This window comes from Pecten maximus, chromosome 3 (genome assembly GCF_902652985.1).
Source record: "Pecten maximus chromosome 3, xPecMax1.1, whole genome shotgun sequence".
Lineage (NCBI taxonomy): Eukaryota > Metazoa > Mollusca > Bivalvia > Pectinida > Pectinidae > Pecten > Pecten maximus.
The window spans coordinates 18,776,533-18,800,753 of NC_047017.1; the positions used below are offsets into that span (position 1 = coordinate 18,776,533).

Here is a 24,221-nt window from a genome sequence, read left to right on the forward strand (position 1 = left end):
TTGTTACTGGAAATCATAAACAAAGTTCATCATTGATAAATCGATTTTGCAGATTCCAGTTGCTTGTTATTTCTTTCCCATGTGTTATGTGATTGGTATTGTTGTATTAAATATAAACCGGGTCCCAAAGGTAGGGGCCCCATGGCAGACGGAAAGTTCCGGTCATCATTTCCGGTAAATCTAAGGGGAAGTGTAAAACGCGGAAAATAATCTAGTCAGTACGATTTACAAGTTGAAAGTCCGTGAAGCATCAATACACTATGAAACTAAACCAGGTGTAAATATTAACGCATCTTTCAGAGGTATAAAATATATAATTTATTACATTTTAATATTCTATAATATCCGGTTCGAAATGCATATTTCATCTTTTCAATAGCTATGGTACCTTATGACATTTCATGTATAAAATAATACATATGTATTATTTTCGAATTATGTGAAATATGCAATGAAGATCAAAACTTGTGTATTACTAGTGAAAATAAAATTATTTCATACAACCAAGGAAATATTGGATGTTAGCAACCTTTTAATATCCTTATATAATTACCAATTGTGCAATGATACTGAAAGCATCATAACTGTAGCTCAACTCTTGTGAAGTTGCTGACACTAAGTAAACACAAGATAAAAATGTATATATAGGGTATATCATTAAAACTATCGTAACATATAGGACACGTTGATTTTCTATTCATTTTGAAACTCCAGGTCAGCCGTCATCCTCGTAAAGGGAGGTAGAGCTCTCTGTATTAAAAAAAATCTTCCGTATCCTTTCATTTTCATAACAAACTTTAAAAAAAAAGATTATTTTGAAATATGTCCTGTTTCATTTTTGGTTTAATCCGGTCAGGGGGTGTAACTGCGTTATTTTTTGATTTTATCTTTTTCATCAGTTTTAGATTACCTTAGCGTGAATAAAAATGAGCCATAAATGAACCATAGGTGCCCTTGGATTGTTTATTTTATTGATAACATTGCGTTTAAGACATTATTAAGAATACTTTAAGAAGTGGAGAAAATAATTTTAAATACTTTTATCTTTGTTATTCCATTAATTCTATTGAATAATTAAATTTCTTGTTTTGAAATTGGCCACTCAGCATAAAATGACCCGGCACTTGAAAGACGAACTAGAAAGAAAACAAAACAAAACAAGCACACCAAAATATACATTTTAATGCATTTATTTGTTTTGTCATCTATTCCTCTTTCAAAAAAGTCATAAGAGAAAAAAATTATCTACCAGAAAATTTTGACCTCTCACCAGAAAATATCCTTAATTACATCTCTTATTGACGTACAATGTGTTAACTTCGATCTTATTAAGGTAATTTTAACTCCATTCATTTTGTTTTACTTAATCTTCTTTCTAAATAATTCAAAAAATGAAAGCTAAATTTGCACAAGATAATAAATTAACATCACTCATTTGAATCCATGTAATTGTTTATACGAAATGATGAGATAAAATATTGGTAGATAAATACTTGTTCGCGCCTATGATGTAAATGTGTGTATTGTATCACTTTTCAAAACCAGTTCAGGAATCAACGGCACTATTTTTTTGGTCTAAACGAAGGTCGCCCAGAACTCTGGACGAGGTAATCCTGCATGTACACTCTTCCCAAAATCATTCAAGCGTTTTAACAACATTGAGAAAACGTCAACAATGTCGGATGTGATAATGTAAAGGATCTCTCTTCAGTCATTATTACATTCGTTTTGAGAGCGGTTGTTCATTATGGAAGACAAAGCTTTGGCATATTTTGCCTCTATTAACCCACTCTCCAAGAAAATCGTTCACGAGACTCAGATAGCAAAGAATATTTTGAACGAAGAGTGGAATGAATTGGAGTGGAAGAAACAGGAAGAGGCACTTGACGATTTTTTCGTTGACCGAAGTGTTCGAGAGAAATACGTTAGTGGCGCAAAAGACAGTCATTATGGCATATCATTTCCAAAATTATACATTCAATCAGGGGAGAAAATAATCGTCGACATGGACAGTGATGTAAGTTTGGCATTTACAACAAGTGCCAATGGGCGTGTCTGCATGCATATGGTTTTGAACAGTTTGAGCACATATCCATATGCATATGGGTAATATAGTACTAGTTTGTCCTGCATTTGAGTTATAGTTACTACATTGAGTAATACACAAATTACTCAAATATAGGATAATTTGAAATAAAACCACATCAGTTTCTTTTATACAATTGTAACAAAATATTGTGTCATATTTTTCAAATATCAAAATATATAAACAGTTCAAAGGATCATCATCTCATGGTCAAAGCTTATTTAAAGACTGATGAAAAATATAAGAAAAAGTTTTGGGGAAACCACCAACTTGGGTATTATATATGCGAACTCACCTATTATATACCTGTTGGAGTATGGATTTTGTTACTTATAGAAATAACCAAAATGGATTAAACAGCGAGTCACATTAATTTACAAAAAAAATATATAATATTTTGCTAGAAGATGTTTACTGAAAGCCTTTGGCTACTTAGAAACATGATGTTACACTACTGGAGGTATTTCATTAATTATTGGTACTTCCCATGTGAAAATTAATGTTGATTTGTGTGATATTTCACAATTAGATAAATGCAGTGTGACTTGGACAAAAAGTTATATTAAAGTGATATTGGCAACTTTAATAACAAAGCTTTACCTCAATTGGCGTATAATAGGCGAGTTTGCAAATTTTACGCCAGTTGGGTTTTTTTCCTCAACCTGATGGGCAGACCAGTATATATATAAGCAATGTCAAAATTAGTAAGGTAATTATTATTTAATTAGTTTTCATGTTAGTCATATATAAAAAAAGTTATTTATGAGGTATAACAAGAATGTTATGCTGTCATTGTGATCTTATGCTTATTATGTTTTTGTATACATAAACTGTTTCATGTTACATATTGTAGATATGGTCCTGGCAAGATGTGCACTCGGCTCCATTTTCATGGCGGTCCAAGGTATGTATTTACATTTTTGTCAGTATATAATATGTCAAACTTATATATGGTAGTGTATTAGTAATGTCAGTGGTATATAATTAAGTATTAGAGATATATGCCAAAGATAAATACATTTATGTATTAAAATCAATATAGGACTATATGTTGGAGTATGTGCCAAAGCCCTTTATATAATTTGTCAGTGTATGTTATATTGTAAACTGTGAACACATATATAAAATACTTCCCTATATATTTAGTCAAAGACATGACAGACCAGTCGTGACTTTTAGGAACTGCATGCAAATTGTACTTCCCTAATTAATATGCTGAACAGCTGCAGGGATTTTAGACTCCACTCTGATTAACTCAGTTTAATTCATAAACACGTTCAGAATATTGTACATGTCATGATCAAGTATTTTTTTCAGCCACACAATCATGAGGTAAAATTCACCTGCAGCATTTTCCTTGTTTGGTATTTTTAAAAAGTCCATTGCTTGAACAGTTAAGTGAATAACTCATACATTGTACAATTTCAGAGCCAGCAAGACCTTAATCTCTTAGACTTGGAACCAGAAAAGCTTTCCAAACCCCAGCCTTCTAAAGGAGCTGCCAAGTCCAAATCGGGACAAGAGAATGAGGAACGACCAACAGCACCACCAGAATTTGTCTACAACCCTAATCCCAGTATCTGGGAAACTGACAAGTACAAAAATTGGAAATCTGATCCAAACAATTTTATACTGCCGGAAACCAAAGAAAGCGATCACAGTAGCCATGGTAACGTAAGGAATAGTTGTGTTTCAGATGTTTCACAACCATCTCTCACTGATAACAAACCTGCCGGAGAAAATGAGGGGGAAACATCACAAACAGCTCCTCAACCCTCTAAAAGGTCTCCAAAAAAGGCATCGACAAAGTCACCTGTTGCTTCCAGATTGAAATTGTCTTCCTCATTTTCAAAACGTCGACAGGAAGAGGAACAGGAACTTGTTACGAATGAACAGACCAGAAAGGAATTTCCTAAGGCCCACAAAGACATAGAAAGTAATGTCTTTGATAATCCCGTAATGAACATCAGAGAACAAAATCTCGTTGATGAGGAGACCGAAAGCATTAGTAGTACAACCTCATCACCATCTAGGAAACCGTTGTTAAGGGAGCCAAGAGTACAGATGATGGAGCGAGAGGAGCAGACGGATATGTTTGATGGAGCCAAAAGGACTTTGGATCTAAATGATGATCAGGCAGGGCTGCTGGAGGTCACTGAATCACATGGATCTGTCCTATCTGGGTCAGATATGGTTGTCTTACGAGAATCTGAGGTTAGTATTAAATACATCATCAAACATGTATGTATGTAATCGATACACATGAGACTATACTCCATGCATGTTTATTGCAGTGATAACTCTTTGATAAATGATTATTTTGAACTTTTATGGATAAATGATATCAATTACTGGTTTTGTTCATAAATGTTTGATTTGAAATTATTTCTGTATTTTGGTTATTGTTCAATGGCAGTGTCAATGACTGGCCTATTGTAGGAGGTATCTTGCAATGAAATTATCCAAGATGGCAGAAATAGAACAAGTCTATTTTGATATGATAGGCTTTCAAAATAATATGATGATTAATTATGATATACACTATTTATACATGTACAGCTCACTATATCTTTGTAAAATTACTCCAATGGGCCTCACATTACATGATATTATAAATATAATACTTCAAGTGCAACAGCATAACCAGAACATGTAAATCATATCTCCTGGTATCAACTCCAGCAAATAGGTAATGTAATGCATTGAGCATCTACATCAGGGTCTAACAAGCAGACATAAACAGCTGAGTTTTGATCTTCTTAAATTTGGTCAAATTTATCGACTTCCTGGTATATACGTAGCGGTTGGTAAGTTGTTCCACAAATTTGCTGCTACCTTTCCAAAGCACTAGCTAGTTACCGTAAGTCACAGTACGAGAGTTTGGAACGCATAATGAGGATTCTGTCTGTGAACGTAGTGATTGTGATGGTTGGTAGCTATATAGAGGGTAACAAGTTCTTATCAATACTCAAGTGGTTTTCCATTTATTGCTCTGTAAATGTGTACATCAAAATCTTGTACTGTGACCAGGGGTCATGCTAGTTCAGTCAGTTAGAGCACCAGTCACATAATCTCAAGTGAAGAAAAAAGGTGCACGGTTCAATGCTTTCTGGTTCTGGACCGTCTAAATCTGTAAGCAATTAATTAGTATATCAGATATAGCACAGAGCAAAGCATTTCCATGCATGGTGTAACCAAGAAGTTACAAGCAAATGCATCAACTTCTTGCATGTATCTGTGGTGATGAACTGCCAGATAAACAAAAAGTTTTCTGATTTGGTGATAAAAGTAACTTACAATAACATTTACCCGTTTCTCAGTTCAAAGAACTACCAAAGTGTGCACCAAGATTTCTCACAGTCTGGACTGTCACAATAGGTTGTACACCCAAGCCTTCTCCTGGAAATAAAAGAAAATGTTTTTCCCTCATGATGTCAATTAACTTTTGTTTTCACTTTCAAACAGGTATCTGGAGAGAGACCAGATTCATCTGTTCCAATGTCTGGATTCACATTCCTTGACAACTGGTAGCCTTGACATGTAACAGGACGTCTCTCACTACTGGGACCAGTGTATGACTTGTAAACACACAAACGCTTCACAGATCTGGATTATAATTGTGCTGCTGTCTTACCAGCCTTGTGGTACCATTACACACATTGTACGATTTAATTTTTTGATAAAAAAAAAACAAACATGTACTTACTTGCATTTTATTATACAAAGAAATATGATTGCAGGTACTTTTTGGTATAACTTATTTTTGCCTTATCTTGTAAATCTTACATTAGCTGAAACAGAATTGCTCAATTTTCAGCACTGTTATGCTATTTTCTGTGCATTAGTAATATATGGTTGTTATAGATACAGATGATACTAAACACCTGTGTTTAAATGGTGATTATAATCATGTAAATGTTGTATGCTCAAACTTGTCACTAGCATATTTACAAAAAAAATATGTTTCATAGAATTGATATTAGTAAATACAGTACAGAGGAAACAATGGTGGCCTGGCTATATGTATAGTGCTATTGCACATAAATGTTATCATGTATTTTTTACATATTTTAGATATTTAAACCAGAATATAACTTTTTTTAAACCTAAAGATCTGACCATATAGCTCTTCCTAAAACTCATTAGGAACTTCTAGAATTGTTTAATGTGTAAGGATGTATTTGATTAACCCTGGAAGTATCCATCTTCTTTATAATCTGCTTAAAATAATTATTAACTATAAAAATGTTCAGTGTGGTTTATTGTATTTTGGGGATATATATACTGTCAATATTACTGGGTGCTATACTTGTATGCCTATTATTTCACTTTTGTAATGTTGGCATGTCTTGTATCAATTTTAATGGTCTGTGGGTCATGCTGATAGAAAGATTCAAATCAGACTGAAATAAGATTCAAATCAGAGACTGAAGTGAGATTCAAATCAGGGACTGAAATGAGATTCAAATCAGAGACTGAAATAAGATTCAAATCAGAGACTGAAATGAGATTCAAATCAGAGACTGAAATGAGATTCAAATCAGAGACTGAAATGAGATTCAAATCAGAGACTGAAATGAGATTCAAATCAGAGACTGAAATGAGATTCAAATCAGAGACTGAAGTGAACGATTTCATCACAATTCATCTATTAATTAACTATAAACAGGATTTCAGAACTTCCAACAAGTAGGAAAATATTCTGAGTTCCTTCTAGAAATGTTAATTTTGTTGCATGTATAATGTTCATCTGTTCACTAATTCCTATATATTGTGTATTCATATAGATATACATTTATTATTTTACGCAATGTGCTAATTTTTCAGCAAGTTGAAATGTATGTGAATGTATTCACTTGCAAGTTGCATTGAACTTGTATTTATGTGTTTTTATGTACCAAACAAAGGGCAGAATTTATGATTGTTGATTGTGATATGGGGTCATTATCATTTATATATAATTCTTAATATAATGACTTCACTTTATCTTCTTACTCCATTTTGGATATTTTGGAAATATTTTTGACTCTGAAGCTTTAATATTTTCTTTTTACTGTCAGAATTAAAACTATAAATTATGAGTATAAGATATAACTATCATACTATGTAGTATAATACAGGGAAAATCAATTATTTACTGGGAGAAGGTTTATAATACTGTCACTGTACATACATGTTTATTTAGGAAGAGCTCAATTAAGATATTTTATGTCAGCAGTGTAACAACAGATCTAGACTGAACATACTGCATTTGAATGAAAAAAAAAATCCAAAATTGATGAATACAACAAATTTAATCCTTTAATAAGATGTTGCTTTAACATCTAAAATGCACAGGGGCCCAATAATTTGTTACTGTCTGTGTGTATGTAGAGCTATCCTGGTGTATAGCACATTTTTAGATGTTTTAGTGAGCTGGACAAAATTCAATAAAAGACGCATCTTGATGTGCCAATCGTGCATTTAATCTAGCCCCATATGAAAAAGTCTGAAAATGTGCTATACACACTAGGATAGGTTTTAAAATATGCATAGACTGTAACAAATTCTCAAGTCCCTGTGTCAACATGTCATCCTATATTAGTTTAATTTACCTAGGCATTTTACATTATGTAACACTTCTATGGCAATTCAAGGAACTGCAATGGGAATACTGTAAAGTCATTTTGTATACACTTTTAATAGAACTATAGCAGAACTATTACTCTTGTAGTATTCTATGTTGTTTAATATATTAACTACATTTTGTGAAATCATTGTAAAGTTGTGAATATAATTTTGTGTCATGTGTAAGTGCAATAAATCTACGTACTAATTATTTCATCAAGTTTTAATTGTCTTATTTATTTATCAAATGTTTTTTGGGTTTATCACCCAATGAACAGCTAAGGTTCAATTTTGAGGCAGAGTCTCCATGTAGTAGTCAGTGACTACCTCACTGAACAACATGTTAAATGCCATCCAGAGGAATTAGGGAAAGTGTTTTGTCCAAGGACACAGCCATGTCAGCACAGACTGGTCAGTTTCCCTCGCTGGCACCTCGCCCCTAACATCATCATCTGAGCTTAAATTGGCCGACACCCTTGCCGACTGTTATATCTTGGTGAAGCAGTTGTCAGAATTCTGAAGGAAAATGGAACTCCAAGGATCTACCAAATGGTTGCCTTTTCATCAAGTCCAATTGAAAATATCTCACTTTGATTATGTCAAACTATTTTGAAGTGATTGTATCATTAATAGAAAATCTTTTCTAATAGTTTTTGAGTTTGATGAAAATAAAAGACAACTAACCTTCACCAATCTAGATGTGAATCAAAATCAAAGGTGTACTTAGAGTTTCCTTTAATGAAGGAGAATCGGTGTGTAGGGTGTGGAGCTCTTGGGACAGAGAGAAAGGGGCAAAAATTGGATTTCTGAATAAATAAATCAGTTACAATCCTTTGACATGTTTTCTGGAGCAGTACAAATTTTAAAGGAAATTTTGACAAACAAGGACACAGCCTATCTGATAAGCTTGTATTGCCCATTGGGAGATTTTTTAGCTAAAATTCAGCATCCTGTAAAAAACGTTTTGATTCTGACAATGTCTTTTCCAATGTTGACTTGTTCAGGAATCAAGATATGGTCCGTACATAATGACGAGATCATTTCTGTAACTGTCTGTCTTTAATGAATTTGTTTGAAAAGAAAGACAACACAATAGAATATCGATAGAATGTATTTTACTGTTTAAAAGTTTGTTTTAAACAAACTTGGTATAAAAATAACAATATGGAATTCTACTAGTAAAATCTTCAACATATCACAGTCTTAATATTCAACACTAGCTAGGGACACATTTCTAGCTAAAGCAGCGAATCGTAGATATATATATATATAGAGCTCGAGGATAATATCTGGATATTGAATGGCTTACCGTTGAATACAACATATATTTCACAAGTATGACAGAATATCAATATTTTTCACAAATGAAAATATCAGTTTTTCTGATACAAGTGAAAATCGGGAAACCATATGTTTTTCCTTTTATTTCATTTTTTAAAGACGAAAAAAGGAATGAAAAACATCTGTGTCAAATTAGAGCATACTTTTTTAATAGAAAGTACCGTTCTGGTTGGTAAACAAAAGTTATATCATCACTGTGAGATATGAGACTTTATCAAGTTGATAATTTCTTATACTTCACTGGTGACATGTTGAACTGAATATCTATTACATATTACATTGAAAACAATGCATATAGATTTTAAAAATAAATAAAAGTGTCACCACTATGTTGTTAAATTACTGAAATACTTTTTTTTTAAAAATCATATAGTTATGAAAATGTATACAAACGGCAAGTGATACGCTCAGGTAAACTGGGGTAAATACTATTCAGTTTAGGTACACAACACAGTGTAAATACAAATAATGGAAATATTTGTCAGACAAGAATGACCTGTTAAGTTGAACTTAACGATAAATACTCATGTAACACAAATACAAAATCATTTTTTAGGCATGTCCACCTGTTCATTGTACCGAGTACACTTTATACTTATTATATAATACATTTGTATACAGTCACTACATATTGAAATAATAGGTTTCACCTACTGGTACTTACAAGATTGAAATAAAAGATTGATGTTCCCAACATAAATATTTATTCGTCTATAGTCTGTTTTAATATCGGAGGTCAACAACTTCAACTATAAACTTAATATAGTTTAACAACAATTTTGAAACAAGTTATATCAACTTATACCACTGATAACTCTTGTTTGCCCTGATGGAAGCACAGGACGTGTCTTACTGTAGGAGGAAACCGAAATGTCCATAGAAATCCCACATGATTGGGCAGGTTACCCAATACTTTTTCATGTCCAATCGGGGAATCGAATCCTGATCGCCAAGGTCAACAGTGACAGGGAGTTGAACAACACCAGAGGTCATTCTAGTTAAACTTTGCTACAATGTATACAGATTAAAACAGGTACAATACAGATACACATCAGAGGGGATACTATAGAGATAACAGTATTGACCTATAAGGTAAAACACACTAGTCGTACAGGTAGTCACAGGTACACAAGCAATTGTCAAAATATCTTGATGAATTAAAACAAATAAAGCACAATCAGCAAGTTTTCAGTGTCAGATATAAAAATGTATGAATTACTACTGCTTTTGAAGCATGCATGACATGTTCATTGTTTTAACATTCAAAATGACTAGGCAAATAATCATTAGGTATACCATTACCTAGAGTATTATCTGTAAATATATTGACTATTGCATCGGAAATCTGGCTCTGTAACATCTAAAATACTGGCATAGGTATACCTGTAAAACCTATCTATAGTGTATATAATTTATCATGTTATAGCTACACACACATTTGACATTGTATGTTGATGTATATACCGATATACAGTGTATGACCTAATTACCCTGTTATATTCTGCTGTATATCTTAATACTCATAACACAAGAACGGTTCACTGCTCTCTCTAAATACATAGAGGCAGTCAATTTAATGGTATCGTGACCTTAATTGCATGGTACATTTTATTTTTTTTTTTTTTATTTTTCGATTAAAGCATGATATCAGTAAGATATTTTTTATTTCAACAAGGCTCTAATGACCTACTAAAATAAAAAAAGATGTCACATTTCATGAATCTTATAAAAAATTGGAAATGAATGTAAGATTCTGTTTATCACATTTAAAGTGAAGATTCACTGTAAATATTTGCAAATCAACATTTTCTCAGATTGACTTGAATATTAAAGTATCAAACATTTTGACTCCATGCCCAATTCTTTTGTTACTGATTATGTCACATTACCATTAAAAAAGTCTGTGATGCTCTGAAGTGATGATGTGGTATGTGAATCGTGAAACAATGAGAACCTACAGTCATTCTAATATAATGGCTCTAGGTTTGATTAAAGGTGTTCGTAACAAAAGCTATGTAAGAATAGGTCTTATGATAACATGCATATACTTAATAATAGAAACATTTACATACAAATAAAAGGATTTCTTACCTAAAGCATTATATACTGTACATGTATTGTATATAGTTTTTTTTATTTATTTATTTATTATTTTTAGTTCAAAACTTTTTTTATAGTTTATCACCAGAAACATTACATACAAAGTTTTACATTAAATTTGTAATATAAAATCTATGTACCCTATATTATTTGTTTCCAAAATTTAATCTTTAAAGGACTGGCTCAACAGTTGAACACTTTCATATTTTATCATCAAAAAAAAAATACATACATACTTGTACATTTGAAATATGAAAAATTTGTACCACGATATATATACTAGTATTTTCAAAATCAATCTTTAAAAAGACTGGCTCAACAGTTGAACACTTTGTAAAACTTGACAAAGAACACTACCAGTAATATATAGAACTGTGTGTGTGGTTGGCCCCGTTACTGAACACTTACTGCTGAACAGCTATGCCCCCAGGTATTCATTGTCTTCATAATAAGATAACAACTTTGTGTAACTTTGCGTATATGACATGATCAAAACCTATTTATATTTATACAATTGTATTATGCTTATAGTACATTATTTATATGGCTATAACAATGAACCTCTGTCAAAATTTAAGTGAGACAGAGCATCTTAAACTTATACACTGTTCGTATACGTAGCTACCACAGTTTGACTAAAACCATATCTAAATTTCACTCTTCACAGGTACATGTACACACATATATAGTTCACAAAACTTTCAATGGTAAATTTATGGAATGTAATGTACCTGAAAATAGTGATTTATTTAGACTGCACCTACTGTAAGTATTTTATTAAGTTATCCAAGATACTCCATGGGTTACATTCACTTTCGCTCTCTGTACCCCCATCCTAGATACTCCATGGGTAACTACACTCACTTTTGCTCTCCATCCTCGATACTCCATTGGTTACGATCACTTTCACTTTCTGTACCCCCATCCTCGATACTCCATGGGTTACACTCACTTTCGCTCTCTGTACCCCCATCCTCGATACTCCATGGGTTACACTCACTTTCGCTCTCTGTACCCCATTCTCGATACTCCATGAGTTACGTTCACTTTCACTCTCTGTACCCCTGGAATATGTCATGACAAAATCAAAGACACACAACTTGTCATTTGATTGTGTCAGGAAAAAGCCTGACCATTCACTAAGCTGATGTATTTCTTTTGAAAGTTCACAGAGAAAAATCAAAAAAGTTCAAAGCCAGTCAGTTTAATGGTATGGTGATTGGGAACATTGACGCACATTAAAGGATCAAAAAGTCTTTTTGTTTTATCCACAAAGTGGCAGTGATTCCAGTCTAAACTTTGTCGTGATATATTCTAGATGTTCAGAGAGCAAATGTGAATGGAACAGCTGCAGCTTCAACTAATAATTCAGTTTAACAGCCGTTATAATGCTACATTTAATATAAATTCGAATATATTATAATAACACACATACATGTATATATATAGGACATAACTTGTTTGTGTTTGACACATGTAACACACATAGACACATATACAATTACATGATATGTAACATTACAATAAAACCATTCTATGGCACCTCTAAGATTATATAAATTATACAAGCTTACATGTCACATATTACTCAAGGCAGATGAAAGTTATCTCCCCTATTTTCAGAGGCAGCACATAAAGCACATGTTCTGACATATAAATTACTATATATATTATGTACCTATTAAAAAATGTACATGTTTAATTTGATAAATGCTAATTGATTAAGTTAACTGTAATACAAATGGCACACAAGAGATATGTACATGATATATCAATGTATATGGGACTATTTTAAGACTAAGTCTTGATGGCAATAAGCTGAAAACTAAAATCAAATTCTGATGATGGTTGGCCTAGCCATCCCAAACACGTAAAATAATAAATTCTATGAAGTTATAGAACCCTTTGCTTTTTTACTTTTCTTCTATCAAGCTCTATTAGAATACTATCATATAATGGCATCCACCTCAGATTCATTTACTGAGAAATATAACAACAATTACGGGAGGTTGGACTTATCCGCTGATAATGGTGTCAGTTTAGCCACACTTTATAACTATCTACAATATCTTAAATGATCAATAATGGTATTCTACAAATGATGGCTTCCTTTGAAAAAAGCGATCAAACTATTTGGTTCCATTAATTCTTTCAACCCTAAGAAACTTTAGTGGACTCTGCCATTCTTTCATAATTTGAAGTCCAATATGGTCAGTAGGGGTGAAAGGGTTAAGTATTAATAAGGTTGGCCCACAGTACCTAGTGATTTACAAATACAATGAGATAACCTCTCTGTCTATATATACCAGTAACTTCACGTCTGGAATGTTAAAACAAGATTTGATCCCTTAAACTTTGGCAAGGATAGCTCAATTTGAAAGTCCGCTTGGGTAAATGATCTTATCACAAATATTACAAATTCACCGGAAACATTCGGAGAGTAATATTATATAACTGTATTACCGTACCTTTTCGTTCAGTTCGGGTCAAACCCTGAACAATTCAACTAATGTGTAAACATAGAACATAGAGTGTTTATTTTGGTTTGAAATCTTCACCAACAGAGATCTGTTCCCTCCCCTATAAGGGTTGACTTCCATGCAGAGAATATCTGTTTATAGGAACGACATGAATTGTGGTGGTATCGACTTTGAAGATCTGGCTGAAACCGACTCCCATATTGTGACAGTTCCGTCAGAAGTACACATACAGAGCCGTTGGGAGTCCCATGAGTATGCAAGACTGAAACGTTAAAAGCCAAAGTACAGTTAACTTATAACTACCATAACTTCATCTTCTGTATTATAATGATTTTTATTTCATGAGCGTTAAATAATTTTCAGACTGAAATAAACTATGGGAATATGGGAAAATCTCCATTCGGAAAAATTCTACAAGAACCAAAATCTGTATTGTAATTCATCTACTAGACTCCAGGAGGATCCCTAGTGGACACAGAGCCCTCTTAAAAACAGTAAACAAATAAGTTAAGAAGAGCAACTCCTGAAGCCAGGTTCGGATTGGTATATTCTAAACTGAACAACTATAGAAGAGAGTAGAATATATCAATTGGAACCTGGCTTTAGGATTTGCAATTCTTCCATATTTATTTGATATCAAATAGGTCAAGAAAACTGCTGAACATTTAATACAGATCACACAAAGATACACTTGCACCAGAAATTTCAACGCAAGAGATATCTTCTTTGAAACTACAACTTGAAACTGTAGGGGTAATTACATGTAGATATTTTTTTTGAAGGAACAATCAAGCTCAAACCCGCATGACAGTACATTGTGTGTATTTGCATTTTCAGTTTGACCTCAGGCCATGGTTATTCATGTTCTTAGATGACAAACATGAGGCAGGAATTATTTTTCAAATTTCGAATTTATTATGATTGATTTGCAATAATGCATTAACGGTATCATACAAAATATCTTTAATTACAGCAGATCCTATATTAACCAACAGTTTCTTGCAATTTTAATTTTTTTGAATATATTTTCAGAGGAAATTCTGCCTTAATTCAGGATATAACAACATTGTGTACTTGTGTACATCTAGTATGATCCGATTATATTACAAGACAACAATTTCTGATAAGAAACTGTACCTAATGACTGGTTTGGCAAGAAGACAATCATGTTGGAGGTCCCTCAGAACAGTCAGGTTCCAGCTGCTCCACAGCCTGTCAAACAAAATCACATGTAAATTGATATGTCCATATGTCATCACCAAAATAATTTCAAAGTTTTAATTAGAAAAATTCTGGTAAAATACACCCATGCCCATATTTTTGCTTTGATTGAAATGGGACTAAAAGCAGGGACCCCTAATTTAAGTCAAAGATTATGAATTAGACCCCTGGGCAGGAGAGATAAAATTCTAGAAAGTGTGTAAATATAAGTATGATGATTGGGACTAGTCAGTAACCTCAGAGAAAAAGAGCTTATACCAAGTGTAATTATAAAATGCTCAATGCAAAGTCTTCAAGGAATGTCAATGAGATGTGGAATATATATATATAATAGATGTCACATGATGATTCAAGTCTTATGGAAATGGTCTTATTTTTACTGACAACTCATAAAAAATCATTGATCATCCTTTATAGATTTACCAGTTACCCCGGTAACTGGCTGCAATGTAAATGAGAGTACGAGTCTGTCATGCTCACCTGACCATTCCTGAGCTGAGACCCCCTGCGATGACATTGATGGATCGACCTTCTGGGGCAGCTGAGAACGCGAGACAGTGAATGGTGTCTTCACACACAGAAGAGGCCACATGGGCAGCATTGATGGTGTGAAGCTGTAGACAGCTCCCTGGCCCTGAAACACAAACTTGTACCGTAATTTCTAATTTCCTGTGTATTGCCTGTGGGTTATACAGTTTTTCACATAAGAAGTTGTCTAGTGCAGGTTATCTGCCGATGCGGACTATCTATGGATTTTTTACCAGAAAAAATGTGGGCTATACGTTTTTAAATGTTTCCATTTGTATTGAAACAGCAGATGAAGTTACTGATTTCAATGTGTTGATATTCATGCATATGAAGGCTAGATTTACGATATTTGTAAACAAAATAAATCGTTGATAAGTTTATATATAGATATATTTACAAAATATATACAAGATATCCATCACATGTCACTGATTTCCACTGCCACTTGACACCCTAAAACACAGTTTGGTGAGAATCGCATCAGCAGTTCCTGAGATTAGCTAGTTACCTTGCATTGGGATGTGATTTGATGCCATGGACATGGGTAACACTACATGCCTCTCCATTTCATGGCAGGGACATAACAATTTAATGTAAAATAAGGTAAATGGCATACCGTAACTGCTGACTGAGGCGATGTCTCCTAGCTGTGGACTTATAGCCACCAACTTCACCGCAGACTTGTGAGTAGATATTGACCTAACGTAGCACAACCTGGCAAGGCAAATGTAAAGATGTCATTGTATGTTTTTTGATGTTTCATGTTTTAATACAATGCAATAACTGAGGTCACACCCTTCTCTCTTATCACCTATATAGGTTACTTCTCTCTCTCTCACCTTTCAAGGTCATGTCCTCTCTCTCACATGTTAGGGTCATACCACTCTCTCCTATCTGTCAAGGTCATATCCTGGTCTCTCATATGTCAAGGTCAACCTCTCTCTCATCTGTGAAGATCACTACCCTTTTTTGCCATCATCAAGGTCACACCCCTCTCTCTCATTTGTCAAAGTCAATACCCTCTCTCTCCACTGTCAAGGTCACACCCTCTCTCATCTCTCACCTGTTGAGATCCCAGATGATACAGGTGTTGTCATGGCTACTGCTGACCAGTACACTGAAGGGTTTACTGACCACCAGACAGGAGATGGTGTCTGTGTGGCCGTGTAGCATCCTTTTACTGCCCCTCACTTGTATGTGACTCTCCTACAGGTAAAACAATATACACATTAACAAACCAGGTTCACAAACTATATCATATCATTATGTAATGTACTTAATATGAGGTCTATCAGCCAAGGTCCCTACATCCTGGATTAACTGTAACTCAAATCGACACCTGTTTTATTACACTGCATTTTTCATTTAATGCATGCAATCCTGATGTTACATTTGATTTATTTTACATCAAAAGATGGAATCTTTCCTAGTGGCCTGTAACACCTTTTATATTCTTTGTAATTGTGATTTGTAACAGGCCATTACGGTACTCTAGTCGATTACAAGACAGATTTTATTGTGACAATGACAAGGTATTTCTAACAAAACTTTGACTCAAGTACGGAACTTAACTATCCAGGTTAAAGACCACTAACCTTGGCCTGGTTGTGGATGGTCTGGTACACTGTGATCACACCACCAGTACCGCCGATAAACAGCAGACGACAGTCTGGTACGGATGCCAAACATGTGATCTGAAAAGATATTGCAAATAGTGAAAACCTATTGGATAAAATGTTAACTATCAAACCTAAAATAACTGTGGGAAAGATTGTAAGATATGTAAATACATGTAAAAATGAATGTGAGAGTTGTTGCTAGTACCATCAATGACTTACTTTAAAATTAGTTTGTTGTGAACATAAAACCTACATAATGAAAGAAATTGGAAATTCTACTCATAGTAACTTCAACCTTTTTACCTTCATATTAAATAGTTTGTATACCTCCCTCCCCTATCACCTAGAAATGACATAATCATTGTCATATTTACCTGTTCAAATGGGCTGTGTTGTAGAAAGTTTGTTTTTGGCCGATTTTTGTCATTTTTTATTCTGAGGATTCCTCCTGGTTGATGCCAGTCAATGATGGCTGCCCATGTTACGTCTGTGGAGAAGTTCACTGTGGAAACTAAAACCAAGACAAAACAGTCAGCTACAAATCACAAAGGTTAGAATCAAAGTTAAAATCTATAAGATTTATGATTTTTTGTATTTCCAAATTGTACTGATGTCTTTATCATCCGATAAAATATTCTGGTTGAAAAATATTATTCTTCATGATAGTGCTAGTGATTTTACAGAAGACATATGAGATATTAGCAACCTCTGATGTACATGTAAACTGAAAATTAGAAACAGTACTGCCAAAAATGAATTGAAACTACATCAAAAAGCTGTTTCATTTCCTAGACCCAACAGTGATTTTCAGGGTCAAAATTTCCGGAGAGACAAGGGAGGTAGTTAAGTCATCTGTAACTTTATTCCATTTGGAAGTATTTACGTGAATTAAATAACCAAAGTCTGAAACAGCTCCCCATTTCTATCTACTGTTCAACAAATGTGTTCTCCTTGTCACTTAATTCTTACATTATTGAATGCCCCCTCTCTCATCAGTAGCCAGAAAGAGTGTTTTCCTTTAACTAACTGAGCTACCCACCTTTCTGTTTGCTGTTCATTGTAACACAGTAACTGTCCTCCCCTACACCAATAATTTCTCCAGTTGACAAAGTAAACAGGGAGGCCATGGCTGTTTCATACTTCTCCTGCCAGACAACAATAGGGGGCTCCAACTGGGGCGACCCTGCATACACTCCCCACTTCAAGCCGCAAACAGAGGGCACCACACTCGGCTGAAAAAAATAAGACACGAATCACAAATTTTAAACAATTGGAATATAATATCAAATATCACATTGTAACTTTATAACAAACAGATCATGGCTGTAATTTTATCCTGTATTCAAATGATTATTTCAAAACAGCACAGTATGGGAGAAAATTGTAATCCAGTCTCCAGCAGCTAACTGGCAAACAAGATATGGCGGCTTATCATTTGCGCAAATCAAATTTGCTCATATAAATTCATACACGGCCAAATTAGTCTGAATGAAACATACCACGTAGGGTGCAGATCTGTAGTCCAGGTCAGGGCCGTGACTCGTCTGGCCGATTAGTTGTTTGAGAATTCCCGGTTGAGCCTGCCCCTGTTGAGGGTGAGGCTGTTTAAACAACTGTTTAGGCATCTGTCCGTATGTCTTTACCATGGTCCTTAGGGCCTGCCTCTTCAGAGGCTCCTTCACACTGTCAATGTCCATCCCAAAGTAGGTCTGAAACACCGGAGTCAAAATCAAAAAGTCAGACATGGAAGTCTGTACAATAGTGGTGTTTAGTGTTGATGATGATGTAGGGGCAGTTACTATACGCTGGGTTTCAAAACAAAGAAGTTCTAGTAGAGTTATAACAAGGGTCAGAGGTCAAAGATATTTAGTAGAGTTCTGTACAACAAAGGTGGGAGGCCAAAGTGTAGACATGTAACTGTCATAATGGATTTTAGGACAAAGATGGCCTGGTAGAGTTATAACAAGGGTCAGAGGTCACAGTGTAGACATGTAACTGTCATAATGGATTTTAGGACAAAGATGGTCTAGTAGAGTTATAACAAAGGTCAGAGGTCAAAGTGTAGACATGTAACTATCAATGGACTCTAGGACAGAGATGGTCTAGTAGAGTTATAACAAGGGTCAGAGGTCAAAGTGTAGACATGTAACTGTCATAATGGATTGTAGGACAAAGATGGTCCAGCAGAGTTATAACAAGGGTCATACTAAACTAAAGGTCTGGATGAGGTCATAATGCTGTTAAACATGGTGTGTGTAACATATATGAAGTCAGACAGGCAGGTCTGCAACACTGGGCATGGGGTCTATCAATACAGTGTATTGTAACACTGAGTTTTGAGTCTGAGAAAAGGCATAATGTGTTTACATATTAAATTATTTAAACTTTAAGGTGTTGTACATACCGCAGGATGAAACACATTGATGGCTTGTACTGCGGCTTGCCCTGTCTGTTGGTAGCCAAACACCAGATTTATCCAATGGTGAAGATTTTGCCTGACATAATCTGACTCCAGGGCCTGACGATGGACGAGGATCATCAAACGGGGGTCCCCATTACACCAAGGAGGCAAGGTCACATCGGACACCTGCTGGTCATTCTGTCGCTTACCAAACTCAAATCCTACACAAGAAAAACAAAATGTAATGTAGATTAACAGCCTTTGTTACAGTACAAGATCTTGTTTCATATGCAACACATCAGTTCTGTAGGGGACTTTCATCAGATATTCACTTACCTTCAGAGTTTATAAGAAATTCTGGTAGGAAAAAGAATTCAGGGATGAGCTCCTTGACATCAGTTGTTGATTCAAAACTAGCGAGTCTCCATGTTGTCTCAACACTGTGGAAGGATCGATCAGGCAGGTCAAAGTTGTCATCTGAAAAATGTACCATGTAAAGATTTATAGAATGAAGTATGGCAAGGAAAAATAAGTATACTGTGAGGGGAAATATGAGATGAGAAAGTATGGTATGAATCAAATCGCTGCAACTTGTCCTAGATATTATGGTCCTATATTATTGTGTGAAGTTTACCAAAACCCCTCAAGGAATGAAGCTGCTAGAGCGCTGACAAACATATGTACAAGATGGACAGAGAAGAAACCTATAGTCATTGACACGTGGATAATTTAAGGTAGGGATGTAGTGTTCTTTTGTTATTGACTTTTGTAATTAGTTTGGTTACCTTGGTAGCTGAGGAACATTTTGGTGTAGGGAGGAAGGCGGATAAGGAAGTGGAGCACAGTACCACTATTGGAGTAATGACTGCCATAATGGAACGGTGTCATCTTCAGACCAGAAATGTCATGATGGCCATCCCGGATGTACTCCTGCATCAGGACCTAAATTGTTAAAGAAATAAGGATTCAATAATCAAAAAATATCATCAGGGATACAACAGGTCTGACACAGGAAACACAGATTCGTGTTAACTATGTATTTCCTGTCAGAGTTTAGTACATACTTCTCGTGTAGACACTAAAAGTGTGTACTAAAGGTCATGACATTTATTGTATTTATATTCACAACTTTCAAAACTGTTAAATGAATTCAGCTGCTTAAGAACATGAGCAATATCATATATTGCTTCAAAAATGCAGATTCCCTGATATACATTGCTGTAGATTGTTGTAGATATTGTATATACAATTCTATAGAAATATCAAACATCGTAGATTTGTAATGTTTTGCTATGTATATAATGTCAAAGAAACATCCAGGACTATAGATGTGTCATGATTTAATGATAAAACATAAGTTACCTCATAATTATTTTTGTATTTTTCCTCCCTGCTTTTCTCTTGTACAGAGATGGGTTTTTCCAGATTTCTAAAATAGATATCAAATGATTAACACTAAAATGTAGTTGTTTAGATAAGATACTGTAAATCACCTAGATTTTGCAAATACTTTATTTCTCGAACTCACCTCTTCAGATATATTCGCCTATATGATTTCAGGAATGTTGATATAGAAATAACTTTTTATTTATGAATGATGATCTTTTAGACTCATCAACTCTAAAAGATTCCTATATCTGTAACCGATTGTTTGGCCATCATCCAAAAGTGTCATTTTTTTTACAAATAATTGCGAGGGATTTTAATTCAAGATAGACTCTCCTCGCATGTTAACGCAAAAATAAATACTACACAAAATATAAATGATTTATGGTAGTGCCTTTGAGGATAAAGAGATGATTCCAGTAGGACTATCTTTGTCTGGGGATTCCATAATACTATTGAGTTCCAATACTAAGAGATACAGTGGATACTAAAAATTTCAATGAGTCTAACATAACAAGCATGAGCCTTACAGACTCAATACATTATGAATCTGTGTCCTAAATATCACTGCATCTTGCCTACCTGTATGCGTTACTATCTCTGAGATTCAGCGTAGGACTGACATAGTCCTTCAGTATAAATGGAAACACTGGATACTGCATGAGGTCGTTAAAGGATCGTCCCGAGATCTTGTTTAGGTAGGTGAGGTAGTCGTAATTGGTTATCTCCCCTAGCAGCCAGAGGCGCAGGATTTGGTTTAGGTCCTCGGACTCCATCAGGTTAGGAAGTTCAAGGTTGGCCAGAACCTTGTGTAGCTCATCTCTCTCCTGTGAAAAGACAGTAAACCATATTGTCTAAAGGTTGAGTATGTTAACGGCCCGATTCCGAGTCCAGTCCCAATGTAATATAATTTATTGCATACAAATCTCTATATAAAGGCCACCTCTATACAAAGGCCATTTTCAATGCTTCCTTGAGTGGCGATATAAGACAAGTCTCCGTAGTGTTTTTATATATATTCTTAGTATACTCTTTAACAATTATGGTTAAAAGTTACGAACGTTTGAACTCTACAACATTTCTTATTTGTGTGTAATCTTAAGTTTGTTGACGCTAACTGATGATATTTTCAGAATTGAAAAGTGTTCAAACATTTTCATCTATTATAATAATAGAAAAACTTAACGCATGAATACATGTTTCATATTGTACATAAGATCAAAATACTGACATAGTTCTGGTGCAGTGCCGACAACTCACCTTTGTTTGACATAGTTCTGGAGCAGTGCCGACAACTCACCTTTGTTTGACATAGTTCTGGAGCAGTGCCGACAACTCACCTTTATTTGACATAGTTCTGATGCAGTGCCGACAACTCACCTTTGTTTGACATAGTTCTGATGCAGTGCCGACAACTCACCTTTGTTTGACATAGTTCTGGTGCAGTGCCGACAACTCACCATTGTTTTACATAGTTCTGATGCAGTGCTGACAACTCACCTTTGTTTGACATAGTTCTGGTGCAGTACCGACAACTCACCTTTGTTTGACATAGTTCTGGTGCAGTGCCGACAACTCACCTTTGTTTGACATAGTTCTGGTGCAGTGCCGAGAACTCACCTTTGTTTGACATACTTCTGGAGCAGTGCCGACAACTCACCTTTGTTTGACATAGTTCTGGTGCAGTGCCGAGAACTCACCTTTGTTTGACATAGTTCTGATGCAGTGCCGACAACTCACCTTTGTTTGACGTAGTTCTGGTGCAGTGACGAGAACTCACCTTTATTTGACATAGTTCTGATGCAGTGCCGACAACTCACCTTTGTTTTATAACAGGCCAGGATACATGTCTTGCCACTAGTGAGAAATATCTCAATACCGATGTCACGTAGTTGGTACCAACACCTACGAATCTCCTTAACGTCCTCATATGGCCAGGTCATTGACAGCTGGTCCTTGTTGCCTAGCAACACCTAATCATTACAAAAGAGTAAGTCAGAAAAAAATTGTTACATAAATATACTTTATTTTTTTTGTTTCCTTTCTTTTAATTAACAAATACCTTCAAATAAATTTTACACAGTTGGTGTTGGATTCTGTTTACTTTTGTCAATTCTGAGCCATTTAAAGATTTTTAAATCTTAATTGAAAACGGTGAGATACTGTTAAAGAACTGTATGAATATCATAGTACATCCAATCATACAGATACTGACAGAATGACATTTATTCAACCTACACTGAATGTTTACAATACCTGAGTATAGTTAACATCTGAGATCGCCTCGTCTGCTACAAAGAAGATGCTGTTCTCTCCTGAAAAGTGAATGTTAGATAAAGTTTATTAAGTACACATAGCTCTTCATGCTTGTCTAAACATTAACTAATTACTCCGTCACACTTTGAGCATATAATCCCCTGAAATTTGTATTACTAGGGATTGGGAATAAATAGCATCTTATGATTAAGGATTGATTGAGATTAGAATATTAAGATATTGTAACATGAGCAATAGTTCAAAGGTTAAATTGTACTTCACCCTTTCAACCCTAAGAAACTTTAGTGGACTCTGCCATTCATTCATCATTTGAAGTTCAATATGGCCAGTAGGGGTGAAAGTGTTAAAACCTTGTTTAAGTTTTAGTCATTCATGTCTCTGTGATACAGATTATATTATTATATATTTCTATGTATTCAACAAATAATATGTCACTGTAAGGAAACTTACCAATCAAGAGCTCGCCATTACTCTCGTTGTTTGGGGACACAGCCTTACATTTACAGGTGTGTCTGTAAAGATAAACAAGCCACTTGATTATTGTAAGGTAATCATTTGTCTTGTAAATAATGACTCTGAATGTCTTAAACTTAATTAAAAAGGAAGCAACTACAGACAGGTACAATTTACTTAATTTCTAGTCCTGTTGTAATTCTAAGAAAACAATAAGTTTTTCTCTTAGACTAAATTATTTTAAAGGAATGTTTCATTTGTGTTCGTTCAAAAAGTTAAAGGACCGCAATTAAGCTTTTTATATCTTTAATATGGATAGCCATGATGTACTGAGAAGAGTTTTTGAATCATGATGTACATTTTTTTCTAAGGACTTTGTATTACATTATCACATTATTGATATTATTATGTATCAGCTTGAAGGTACTATAATCATATATCACCCCATGAACAACCACAGTCATTTTGAGGTGATGTCTTCTTGTAGCAGTCAGTGGCTACCTCACTAAACAACATATGAGAGGTCAATCACATGCTATCCAGAGCAATTGAAGTTTTATCAGTTTAAAAGTTATGGTAACCGTAATTGGCTTTTACTTTTGGCTAATCAGCATGAGTTAAAGTAACACAGTTTATTTTAGTTTATTCCATGTATTATTGTTGACGTCCCATCAAAGGTTGAGGTCATTTAAGGATAGTAAAGTGAAACATCCATGACAACA

The 24,221-nt window shown here is 34.5% G+C and overlaps 2 protein-coding genes across 2 annotated transcripts in view; one reads left to right on the plus strand and one right to left on the minus strand.

The window, feature by feature from the left end:
* The first annotated feature begins 1,667 nt into the window (after positions 1–1,667).
* Positions 1,668–7,909, plus strand: LOC117323460 (uncharacterized protein C1orf198 homolog). Its single transcript, XM_033878692.1, has 4 exons — positions 1,668–2,017; positions 2,940–2,990; positions 3,515–4,300; positions 5,552–7,909. Exons 1-4 carry the CDS (start codon positions 1,748–1,750, stop codon positions 5,615–5,617), a joined length of 1,173 nt encoding a protein of 390 aa, XP_033734583.1. The 5' UTR covers positions 1,668–1,747; the 3' UTR covers positions 5,618–7,909.
* An 882-nt stretch (positions 7,910–8,791) lies between these two features.
* LOC117322634 (lysosomal-trafficking regulator-like) overlaps positions 8,792–24,221 on the minus strand; it is a 49,185-nt gene continuing 33,755 nt past the window's right edge. The window contains 17 exon segments of the mRNA XM_033877573.1: positions 8,792–13,876; positions 14,752–14,826; positions 15,316–15,469; positions 15,980–16,077; positions 16,427–16,569; positions 16,959–17,057; positions 17,357–17,493; positions 18,022–18,214; positions 18,482–18,691; positions 19,387–19,604; positions 19,720–19,860; positions 20,169–20,325; positions 20,746–20,812; positions 21,352–21,596; positions 22,590–22,742; positions 23,026–23,084; positions 23,497–23,558. Of these exon segments, the coding sequence (XP_033733464.1) occupies positions 13,750–13,876; positions 14,752–14,826; positions 15,316–15,469; positions 15,980–16,077; positions 16,427–16,569; positions 16,959–17,057; positions 17,357–17,493; positions 18,022–18,214; positions 18,482–18,691; positions 19,387–19,604; positions 19,720–19,860; positions 20,169–20,325; positions 20,746–20,812; positions 21,352–21,596; positions 22,590–22,742; positions 23,026–23,084; positions 23,497–23,558 (2,338 nt within the window). The 3' untranslated portion in view covers positions 8,792–13,749.

Coding starts and splice junctions, on each gene's coding strand:
- LOC117323460 (XM_033878692.1), top strand. CDS start 1,748: ATGGAAGACAAAGCTTTGGCATATTTTGCCTCTATTAACCCACTCTCC. Junction 2,018..2,939: donor TCGTCGACATGGACAGTGAT/GTAAGTTTGGCA, acceptor TACATATTGTAG/ATATGGTCCTGGCAAGATGT. Junction 4,301..5,551: donor TTGTCTTACGAGAATCTGAG/GTTAGTATTAAA, acceptor ACTTTCAAACAG/GTATCTGGAGAGAGACCAGA.